The 12599-nt window shown below is 39.1% G+C and overlaps 1 protein-coding gene across 3 annotated transcripts in view; it reads left to right on the top strand.

Annotated features, from left to right (window-relative positions):
• The window catches only part of LOC117344609 (protein ELYS-like), a 49659-nt gene that overhangs the window by 14828 nt on the left and 22232 nt on the right, over positions 1-12599 (top strand). For all 3 annotated transcript variants that reach the window (XM_033907420.1, XM_033907418.1, XM_033907419.1), the window contains exons 13-22: positions 570-663; positions 1908-1969; positions 2207-2332; positions 4445-4535; positions 5022-5111; positions 5388-5528; positions 8662-8766; positions 9287-9383; positions 11183-11303; positions 11818-11931. In XM_033907420.1, coding sequence (XP_033763311.1) covers positions 570-663; positions 1908-1969; positions 2207-2332; positions 4445-4535; positions 5022-5111; positions 5388-5528; positions 8662-8766; positions 9287-9383; positions 11183-11303; positions 11818-11931 — 1041 coding nt within the window. The remainder of the gene's footprint in view (positions 1-569; positions 664-1907; positions 1970-2206; positions 2333-4444; positions 4536-5021; positions 5112-5387; positions 5529-8661; positions 8767-9286; positions 9384-11182; positions 11304-11817; positions 11932-12599) is intronic.

Raw genomic sequence — 12599 nt, 5'->3', positions numbered from 1 at the left:
CTCTTATAACCTATGGGAGATTTTATGAGATTAGCAAAATTCCTATGAAATCTGTCTGTATAAAGAGATACAATTTTGAATTTTTAATGAGATTTTTTTTGAAAAACATGGGTAAAAATCCCCAAATCTCTGCCCAAAGTGATCCCTGTGACCACAAATTATGACATTTGGAAAGTTTTGATAGGCTTCTGAGTCTAGCAGTATGCATTCAACACAACCCTCTATTTCATGCATACAATCCTTAATGGAAAAGTGATCAATGACAAATGTTAAAAATAATGCGAAACTTAATTATTTCAGATTACTTTTTGATTTGGTTCTGCTGGTAGTAGCATTTCATCTCAGCAATGTGTAACATCCCTTCAATTGATTTTACAAATTTATAAATTTATTTTACTCTTGATTAATGATATTTTGTCTTAATCCATTAGCTAGTGGTTAGATGAGATCAATTAACCTAACAAAAACAAAATGTCATTTTATTGATTCTGTTTATTCTGGAGAATTTCAAAAGTGTTTGTCACTGATAAATTGCTGTTATGTTACACAAGTTTGATTGCTTATTGTAGGCGGTACACATTGGTACTGAACGACTGCGTAAGTTTACCAACAACTCGCCTATGCCTCCAGAACAACACTTCTATCCGTCTTCTCTGGCGTTTGGTAAGTACACAGCTAGTCACATTAGAAATGAAAAACTCGATGCAAAAACAAGTGCTAGAAAATCTTCATACAAAGTAATTCTTATCACAAAGTCTTCATAAAGTCTTCATAAACTTGCTCAGATTGAAAATACCCAATGTTGTTCCCAGCTAAAACCTCAAAGTTCATTTCTGTACAGCTTTTCAATAGGCTTGTGCATATATATATATAACCAAACGGCACACTTGCACCACTGGTCAAATTATCCTGATACTTTACACACCCAAACCTATCATCTCTTGTGGGACCGTCTACTTGGGGTCAAAAATGAGGTCAATGTAAATAGATTTTTGAAGTCCATACTTATAAGACTTCATAATTGCCTGATCATGCAAAAACTGCATTCTCTTCAAATACTCATTGCTACTATAGATAAATTACTTAATGCACTCACAACAATCATTTCTTGTAAAAGTTTTTATTTCAACCAGCCGGGGTTAAAAATGAGGTCACATGACTATAAATAGATTTTCAGCATCTTGCGCTACAGATTTCATTAATGGTCCGATTGTCCTGAAACTTCATATACTTACTGAAAACTTCCATCTCTTATATCAAGTTTGAATTTCAACCACCTGAGAGTCAGAATTGAAGTCCTTGGTCATCAGACTTCCTTAATTTTCTGATTTTCCTGAAACTTAATACACTTCCTCACAACTATCACCTCTTGAGGTTAACATTTAGGCCACTGTTACTAAAAATAGATCTCTGCGTGTCCTTAATCTACGGACTTCATTAATTTTCTCTTAGTTCTGGAACTCCATACAGTTCCTCACAATCATCATCTTTATGGCAAATTGGGTTTCAATCTCATTGGGACAGATTAAGGTCACTTACTATAAATGGATTCTGAACATCCTTAATTAATATCTGATTGTCCTTAAACTTATTCACAACTATGATCTCCTGAAGGAATTTGCATTTCAATTTCCAGCTTGAGGTCACTCTAATGATCAATAGATATGCGTTGTCGCTTTTATCAACTTTATAATAACTGTTTATAATAATTTTGTTACTTCAAAATTTACATCATTTCTTGTTATGGTATTTAGCAGTATTTTCTTCAGCGACATTCTGAATCGACAATTTTCACCTTTTTTTTTCATATTGGTCAATGTTGAATAGCTAAGGGATTCATATCCCTGGAGATGCCTTTCTAATCCTTTGTTGTTTGCTTATCAAATTTCCCCATTCTGTTTTGACAGAGGCTTTAATGGTGACAGAATCTGGATTTGTGAAGGCATGCTACCTGGGCACGCAGCGGCAGGTAAGACCGATAAATCTCTGGTGACGGTTGGACAGTATCATGTGATGGATATTTAGCTGTGACATTATAAAACAAATCATTTCTCTGGTGACATTTTGACAGTATCATGTGATAGATATTTCGCTGTGACGTTATAAAACAATAATTTCTCTGGTGACATTTTGACAGTATTATGTGGTGGATATTTTGCTTTCTTTGTAAAGTTGATGTATAGATTTCCGTCCCTTTGGGTTACAGGTGCTGGCCAGTATGAACAAGATGGGCCCATCCATCCTTCTCAATCCCAAGGAGCTGTACAGCTTGAGTGTATACATGGGCTTGCTGCCTCGTCCCCTGGACGCCACCATACACACTCCATCCGCGGTCAGTCTTTATTCCCAAGGACGAAGTCAAAAGGGGTTTTGTAATAAAATATATGGACTTCAAAGGTTTTCTGAACTCCCAACATCACCCTGGCATTTAGCTATCCTAGTTACATCTGTATAGGCCATGTTAAATTAATTAGTTGGTTCTCAGGCCAATTCTTAAAGAAAAAAATAGATATGGAAGAGCAGTATTAATTTTTTACCATTTGATTGGATACCAAACAGATGCTGGCGATTTTTTTTTTTTTTTTTTTCATTTACATCATAATGAAATGGAATATTTCAATAAATCCTTTGAAGCACAATCAAAATTTTCACGAAAATGTAACATGACAACATTCTTTCAGTTTGTCGGAAAGCGTCCCCATCCTTTATCAAAGAATATTGTTCTGCTATTGTACAAACTTCCAAAAATCCCTCAAATATATTGAATGGCAGTATTGTTGATCCTTTCCGATTCTATATACCACATGTGCATGGATATCAAAGCCATCGTCGGCGTGGAGATAGTCATTTGCATCAACTACCTAAGTCTCTCAGCCATTTGCATCATCTAGCCAGGTCTCTTTAGCACTTGTAACTGCTTTTCATTCAAATGTTTGTAATATTGGCGAGACTGAAGTGCGAACAGGAATGCAGAAAATTATTTTCGGAGTTTATGGGCGCATTACAGCAATTTTATTTCCTTGTTTTGTGATAAAATCAATAGTGCCGCTACAATTTTTGGGATGTGGCCAATTGATAAAAATTGTATGGCCATAATTGTCAATTTTCACTAAATATTAAAAAAAAAATCAAATAAATTGATTTAGGTGTTGATACATTTGTATTGTCTTCAAAATAACGGCACATTGCAGGGAAGGTTTCTTCTCCCTTCTTTTTTATTTTTTTTTTTTTATTATTTTTTGCGTAACACTAAATAAAGTTTGATCAAATTTCAAACAGTGATAAAGACCCTAACTTCTTGCACAATTTAGGGTTTTTGTGTAAATGTACTATTTTATTGAAACTATGTTTAGCGGGGGCCAGTAGGGAGTTCATTTTCATGTTCCTCCAGACACTAAAAATATGTGATAACATCTCATGGAGGAATTTGATACCTGACAGTAACTCTGATTTTACATCATTAGATTAACTTGTTGTTTTCTGATCACAGTCCGAGATGACAGAAATGATGATGGTAGATTAACTTGTTGTGTTCTGATCACAGTCTGAGATGAGAGAAATGATGATGGTAGATTAACTTGTGTTCTGATCACAGTCCGAGATGAGAGAAATGATGATGGTAGATTAACTTGTTGTGTTCTGATCACAGTCTGAGATGAGAGAAATGATGATGGTAGATTAACTTGTGTTCTGATCACAGTCCGAGATGAGAGAAATGATGATGGTAGATTAACTTGTTGTGTTCTGATCACAGTCTGAGATGAGAGAAATGATGATGGTAGATTAACTTGTGTTCTGATCACAGTCCGAGATGAGAGAAATGATGATGGTAGATTAACTTGTTGTGTTCTGATCACAGCCCGAGATGAGAGAAATGATGATGGTAGATTAACTTGTGTTCTGATCACAGTCTGAGATGAGAGAAATGATGATGGTAGATTAACTTGTATTCTGATCACAGTCTGAGATGAGAGAAATGATGATAGTAGATTAACTTGTTGTGTTCTGATCACAGTCTGAGATGAGAGAAATGATGATGGTAGATTAACTTGTTGTATTCTGATCACAGTCTGAGATGAGAGAAATGATGATGGTAGATTAACTTGTTGTATTCTAATCACAGTCTGAGATGAGAGAAATGATGATGGTAGATTAACTTGTGTTATGATCACAGTCTGAGATGAGAGAAATGATGATGGTAGATTAACTTGTTGTGTTCTGATCACAGCCCGAGATGAGAGAAATGATGATGGTAGATTAACTTGTTGTGTTCTGATCACAGTCTGAGATGAGAGAAATGATGATGGTAGATTAACTTGTTGTGTTCTGATCACGGTCCGAGATGAGAGAAATGATGAAGGTAGATTAACTTGTTGTGTTCTGATCACAGTCCGAGATGAGAGAAATGGTGATGGTAGATTAACTTGTTTTATTCTGATCACAGTCCGAGATGAGAGAAATGCTGCTGTCCCTTGCTCTAGATTACAACATGATCAGTTTCCTCATCAAGTGTGTTCAGCAGTGGGCCGCAGGAGGTAAGTGAACCGTGACCAACGTTCTGGTGATGGCCAAGTTTGGAAAGGTCACCATTATCTCATTAATGGAAATAAGGTTCTGATATTTTGTAAGAACAAGTCATTTTTAAAAAGAACACAGATTAAATCCAACATGTTTTTGTCTTTATCAAATTGTACTTGTCTCCATTTACATCAAAGTTAGGACAGGGGACATCAAAGTTAGGACAGGGACATCAAAGTTAGGATAGTTACATCAAAGTTAGGACAGGGACATCAAAGTTAGGACGGGGACATCAAAGTTAGGACGGGGACATCAAAGTTAGGACAGGGACATCAAAGTTAGGACAGGGGACATCAAAGTTAGGACAGGGACATGCATGTTTGTCTATTATACTCCAGTTTTGTGTGATTTGGATTCATTTTATAAAGTCATTAGTAGGGACTGACATTTCTGTAAACCTAATGTATTATTGTATAGCCATTTTGTTTTTTATTATAATACAGAGTATGTACATGTAGGCTGTACCCTCAAGTTCATGCTGGACTGGGCGTGGGACAAGGTTGGAACAGTGAAAAACATCATAGACACCACATGTAAGTTAACAGGTTTTTTTACGTCATAAAATTTCTTGGCATTTGGGTTTTCTTTCAAATTGTTACTTGGGAAATTCACTTCCTGGAAAATATTTACTTTAAATATGATTGTGGAAAAAAATTGATAGAAAGCATGATTTTGTGTTGTTTCAATATATCTTAAAGATAGACACCTTTGTTTTTCTGGTCAGTTGTAACTCTGGACCCAAGATATGTGTACTTATACATTTAATACAGAGAAGCAGGTTTTGTTGATGTTTTAATTTATTTGAACAGGTACTCCCCTGTATGACTGGTCGGGAATCACTCTTGACCATAGGTCAGTTCAGACGCTGTACCAGTGCCAGCAGAAGTTGGAGTACTTGACCACTATCTTCAAAGTCCTGCTGAACCAAGCAGCACCCACCACAGAGCAGGGTAGGTTTTTAGGTCATCTGACCCAAAGGGTCAGGATGACCTATAGTCATCATGCTTCGTCCGTCGTCGTGCGCCGTGCGCCGTCCGCCGTGCGTAAACTTTTCACATTTCAATCTTCTTCTTAAGTTCCACCAGTGGGATTAAGCTGAAACTTGCCTGAAATGATCCTGAGATGGTCCTGACCAAGTGTTGTTATTTTTCGGGTCAGTCCGAAATCCAAGATGGCCGCCATAGCCGCCATTTTGAAAACACATTTTAAACTTCTTCTCAAGTTCCACCAGAGCTGTTGGGCTGAAACTTGCCAGAAATGATCCTGAGATGATCCCGACTAAGTGTTGTTATTTTTCGGGTCGGTCCGAAATCCAAGATGGCCGCCATAGCCGCCATCTTGAAAAACACATTTTAAACTTCTTCTCCAGTTCCACCAATGCTATTGAGCTGAAACTTGCCTGTAATGATTCTGATATGATCCCGACCAAGTGTTGTTATTTTTCGGGTCGGTCCGAAATCCAAGATGGCCGCCATAGCCGCCATCTTGAAAAACACATTTTAAGCTTCTTCTCAAGTTCCACCAGTGCTGTTGGGCTGAAACTTGCCTGAAATGTTCCTGAGATGATCCCGACCAAGTGTTGTTATTTTTTGGGTCGGTCCGAAATCCAAGATGGCCGCCATAGCCGCCATCTTGAAAAACACATTTTAGACTTCTTCTCCAGTTCCACCAATGCTATTGAGCTGAAACTTGCCTGTAATGATTCTGATATGATCCCGACCAAGTGTTGTTATTTTTCGGGTCGGTCCGAAATCCAAGATGGCCGCCATAGCCGCCATCTTGAAAAACACATTTTAAGCTTCTTCTCAAGTTCCACCAGTGCTGTTGGGCTGAAACTTGCCTGAAATGTTCCTGAGATGATCCCGACCAAGTGTTGTTATTTTTTGGGTCGGTCCGAAATCCAAGATGGCCGCCATAGCCGCCATCTTGAAAAACACATTTTAGACTTCTTCTCCAGTTCCACCAATGCTATTTAGCTGAAACTTGCCTGTAATGATTCTGATATGATCCCGACCAAGTGTTGTTATTTTTCGGGTCGGTCCGAAATCCAAGATGGCCGCCATAGCCGCCATCTTGAAAAACACATTTTAAGCTTCTTCTCAAGTTCCACCAGTGCTGTTGGGCTGAAACTTGCCTGAAATGTTCCTGAGATGATCCCGACCAAGTGTTGTTATCTTTTAGATTGGTCTGAAATCCAAGATGGCCGCCATATCCGCCATCTTAAAAAACACATTTTAAATGGTCCAGACCAAGTGTTATTATTTATCGGGTCGGTCAGAAATCCAAGATGGCCACCATGGCCAACAGTGCCACTATATACTTGCTACAGAGAATGCATACTACAATAATATAAGGGTTTTAATTTAGAGTCAGATGACCGTTAAGGCCCCTGGGCCTCTTGTTATAGTTGTATAGTTATAGGACGGGTAAAACTCTGTGTCTGACTTAATGACTAATGAAACATCTCCCCCAGGGACGTGTAGTTGTAGGACGGGTAAAACTCTGTGTCTGACTTAATGACTGATGAAACATCTCCCCCAGGGACGTGTAGTTATAGGACGGGTAAAACTCTGGTCTGTGACCTAATGACTGATGAAACATCTCCCCCAGGGATGTGTAGTTATAGGACGGGTAAAACTCTGGTCTGTGACTTAATGACTGATGAAACGTCTCCCCCAGGGACGTGTAAAACTCTGTGTCTGACTTAATGACTGATGAAACGTCTCCCCCAGGGACGGGTAAAACTCTGTGTCTGACTTAATGACTGATGAAACGTCTCCCCCAGGGACGGGTAAAACTCTGTGTCTGACTTAATGACTGATGAAACGTCTCCCCCAGGGACGGGTAAAACTCTGTGTCTGACTTAATGACTGATGAAACATCTCCCCCAGGGACGGGTAAAACTCTGTGTCTGACTTAATGACTAATGAAACATCTCCCCCAGGGACAGGTAAAACTCTGTGTCTGACTTAATGACTAATGAAACATCTCCCCCAGGGACGGGTAAAACTCTGTGTCTGACTTAATGACTAATGAAACATCTCCCCCAGGGACAGGTAAAACTCTGTGTCTGACTTAATGACTAATGAAACATCTCCCCCAGGGACGGGTAAAACTCTGTGTCTGACTTAATGACTAATGAAACATCTCCCCCAGGGACAGGTAAAACTCTGTGTCTGACTTAATGACTAATGAAACATCTCCCCCAGGGACGGGTAAAACTCTGTGTCTGACTTAATGACTAATGAAACATCTCCCCCAGGGACGTGTAGTTGTAGGACCGGTAAAACTCTGTGTCTGACTTAATGACTGATGAAACATCTCCCCCAGGGATGTGTAGTTGTAGGACAGGTAACACTCTGGTCTGTGTCTGACTTAATGACTGATGAAACATCTCCCCCAGGGATGTGTAGTTATAGGACAGGTAAAACTCTGGTCTGTGACTTAATGACTGATGAAACATCTCCCCCAGGGACGTGTAAAACTCTGTGTCTGACTTAATGACTAATGAAACATCTCCCCCAGGGACGGGTAAAACTCTGTGTCTGACTTAATGACTGATGAAACATCTCCCCCAGGGATGTGTAGTTGTAGGACGGGTAAAACTCTGGTCTGTGACTTAATGACTAATGAAACGTCTCCCCCAGGGATGTGTAGTTATAGGATGGATAACACTCTGGTCTGTGACTTAATGACTGATGAAACATCTCCCCCAGGGACGTGTAGTTGTAGGACGGGTAAAACTCTGTGTCTGACTTAATGACTAATGAAACATCTCCCCCAGGGACGTGTAGTTGTAGGACAGGTAAAACTCTTATCTGTGTTTGTGACTCGTTGCTTTTGTATTTACACAAGATAAATGTTTTCTGCAGAAAGTTTTGACATTGATCAGATAATTGAAATCCACAATATGCTATTGCTACTGATGTGGAATCCTTTTCTTCACTTCATCCCTAATTACATTCAGGGTAATAGGAGAAGGTACTACTTCATTTGATGATAAGTTTACTGTGTTCTATGATAAGTCTCGCATGAATTGTAAAATGTTATAAACATTTTATTTACATTACCACACTTTTACAGGGTTCCTAGATCTACAAAACAAACTGTGTGCCCTCACCTACGTCACACAACATCTACAGATGGTGCTCTGGTTTGTCAGGGTTGGACTGCTACCAGAACGTGATGGTACGTGAAGTTACATCTTGATTTATCTATGGTCGCGGAAGTTCAGTCTGCTTAATATCATCAAGTAAATAAATCATAGCGCCTAAAATTGATAACTAAACGTATCTCGTGTGCCTGGTCTTCACTTCCAGGGTAGCATTGTGTATGTTGAGATTTTGTGGATGGCAATCTCTACCCCAAGATAGGCTTGTATAAGACAGTGAAAAATTGTGGAGATTAGTTATCTCTATAGATGTATCACCAATTTACCTACTTTACCTGTAGATTTATCACCAATTTACCTACTTTACTTGTAGATCTCTCACCAATTTACCTATTTTACCTGTAGATCTCTCACCGATTTACCTATTTTACCTGTATATGTATCACCAATTTACCTACTTTACCTGTATATGTATCACCAATTTACCTACTTTACCTGTAGATTTATCACCAATTTACCAACTTTACCTGTAGATCTCTCACCAATTTACCTATTTTACCTGTAGATCTCTCACCGATTTACCTATTCTATCTGTAGATGCTGATGAGAGAACAGATCAACAGTACAGTTACCCAGCTTCCAACTTAATCCACGCCTACAGGAGTAAACGGCAGGAATTACACAAACTACACAGGTAGGAGTACAACACTTGTCAGGAATTACACAAACTACACAGGTAGGGGTACGACACTTGACAGGAATTACACAAACTACACAGGTAGGGGTACAACACTTGACAGGAATTACACAAACTACACAGGTAGGGGTAAGACACTTGACAGGAATTACACAAACTACACAGGTAGGGGTACGACACTTGACAGGAATTACACAAACTACACAGGTAGGGGTACGACACTTGACAGGAATTACACAAACTACACAGGTAGGGGTACGACACTTGTCAGGAATTACACAAACTACACAGGTAGGAGTACAACACTTGACAGGAATTACACAAACTACACAGGTAGGGGTACGACACTTGACAGGAATTACACAAACTACACAGGTAGGGGTACGACACTTGACAGGAATTACACAAACTACACAGGTAGGGGTACGACACTTGACAGGAATTACACAAACTACACAGGTAGGGGTAAAACACTTGTCAGGAATTACACAAACTACACAGGTAGGGGTACGACACTTGACAGGAATTACACAAACTACACAGGTAGGGGTACGACACTTGTCTGTCAAAATTCTAAAGATGTCTTTTGGTATAGCATTTGCCTGTCAGTTTAAGTTTTGGTTAAGTTTCTTCAGTGATCTACAGTTCAGTCAGATCATGTGTTATTGTCCTTGTTATTTTTAGCCATCATGATGTTGGGCTATTCAAATCGTCCTTGGTCCATCATCCATCCATCCATCCCTCCATTAACAATTCTTGTTATCACTATTTCTCAGAAAGTACTGAAGCAATCTTCCTCAAATTTAATATGTAGGTTCCCCTTCGTCCTTAGTTGTGCATTTTGCATCTTAGAATCAATCAGAAAATAACATGGCCAACATGTGGCCATCTTGGATTTTGACAATGGAAGTTTGTAACCGCTAGTTCTCAAATTTCATATGTAGGTCCCCCTTGATCCCTAGTTACTTATATTCCTGTATAGGACCCACCTGACAACAACATGGCCGACAAGCAGCCATCTTGAATTTTGTCAATTAAAACCGCATTGTTATAACGGTTTCTTCAATTACTAAATGGCCATTATTGGTCTTTCTCAAAGTTGAATGTAGAAGTTCCTCTTGGTCTCCAGTTACGCATGCATGTCTGATTGAAAGAACTAAATGGATGACCAAGAGTGTGGCCATCTTGGATTTTGACAATTGCAAGTTGCTCCTGTTATGTAGTGTTATATTAAATGTTTTGAAAGAAGAGAAAAGATGAGTCTTTCATTTGACTGATATGGATCATTCAATGGTGGGCTCCAAGATCCCTCTGGTTTGGATGTTCATGTGGTGTCTTAGCAAGATCTGTTTTTTTTTTTTTTTTTTTTTTTACGTATTTAGGATAATTGAGTTAGGAAATAAATAGATGATATCTAACAGTGTCTTAAGTAATACCAAATATATTTAAAGAGTGTTGCTAATATTTTGATATTTTTCACAATTGCGTAGCACGAGTGAAAAATACCAAAATATTAGCCATACGAGTGAAATATGTTTGGTATTACTAAAGACACTGATAGAGAGCTATATGCAAATGTTAATTTTTCCTGCTTGTGTTTTTAAGCAGTGTTCTGATTGGTCAAATCAGAAAAAGTGATAATATCAGAAAAAGATAAATTTTCACTGTTAGAAATGTAATGTAATTCAAACTCAAATTATTCTGAACTTGTGAAGACTTCATCAGATTAGGATAGATTTAACACTGAGAGCTGGTATGTACTGTCTCTAGAGTGACCTCAGTATTACTTGTTTTAGTGACCTTGTGGACTCTGACCTCCTGATGATTGACGGCCTGCTGTCACACATGGGTCCGGCTGTGAGGAACCTTTGGAGTCGAGAGGGAGGAGACGGTCTCTATCCTCCACCCAGTTTACATGTAAGTGACCTCACAGAGGGAGGAGACAGTCTCTATCCCCCACCCAGTTTACATGTAAGTGACCTCACAGAGGGAGGAGACGGTCTCTATCCCCCACCCAGTTTACATGTAAGTGATCACACAGAGGGAGGAGACGGTCTCTATCCTCCACCCAGTTTACGTGTAAGTGATCACACAGAGGGAGGAGACGGTCTCTATCCCCCACCCAGTTTACATGTAAGTGACCTCACAGAGGAAGGAGACGGTCTCTATCCCCCACCCAGTTTACATGTAAGTGATCTCACAGAGGGAGGGGACGGTCTCTATCCCCCACCCAGTTTACATGTAAGTGACCTCACAGAGGGAGGAGACGGTCTCTATCCCCCACCCAGTTTACATGTAAATGACCTCTTTATGTTTTCAGTATTGCATTTGAGGAAATGAAAGCAACCTGTATAAGAAAAACAATTTTGGTATTGTTTGTGTCTATTCTCTTCTGTTCGTTATTTGATATTCACGTCTATCACTGTTCCAGGCACTACTGAGTATATACCTGTTGGATGACGTAGATCTCGTGGCCAAACACAGTGTGGTTCTCTACCTTCTACTTGACCTTGTTTCTCTGTACCACCCGGAACATCATCAACAGGTAACTCCTATTGTTATACACCTGTAGACACCTATTGTTATACACCTGTAATCACCTATTGTTATTTACCTGTAATCACCTATTGTTACACACCTGTAATCACCTATTGTTACACACCTGTAGACACCTATTGTTACACACCTGTAGACACCTATTGTTATATACACCTGTAGACACCTATTGTTGTATACACCTGTAGACACCTATTGTTACACACCTGTAGACACCTATTGTTATATACACCTGTAGACACCTATTGTTATATACACCTGTAGACACCTATTGTTGTATACACCTGTAGACACCTATTGTTACACACCTGTAGACACCTATTGTTATACACCTGTAGACACCTATTGTTACACACCTGTAGACACCTATTGTTATACACCTGTAATCACCTATTGTTATACACCTGTAGACACCTATTGTTATACACCTGTAATCACCTATTGTTACACACCTGTAGACACCTATTGTTATACACCTGTAGACACCTATTGTTATACACCTGTAGACACCTATTGTTATACACCTGTAATCACCTATTGTTATACACCTGTAATCACCTATTGTTATACACCTGTAGACACCTATTGTTGTATACACCTGTAGACAGCTATTGTTATATACCTGTAGACACCTATTGTTATACACCTGTAATCACC

The sequence above is a fragment of the Pecten maximus genome, chromosome 16, assembly GCF_902652985.1.
Source record: "Pecten maximus chromosome 16, xPecMax1.1, whole genome shotgun sequence".
Lineage (NCBI taxonomy): Eukaryota > Metazoa > Mollusca > Bivalvia > Pectinida > Pectinidae > Pecten > Pecten maximus.
This window is presented reverse-complemented; position numbering and strand designations above follow the sequence as displayed.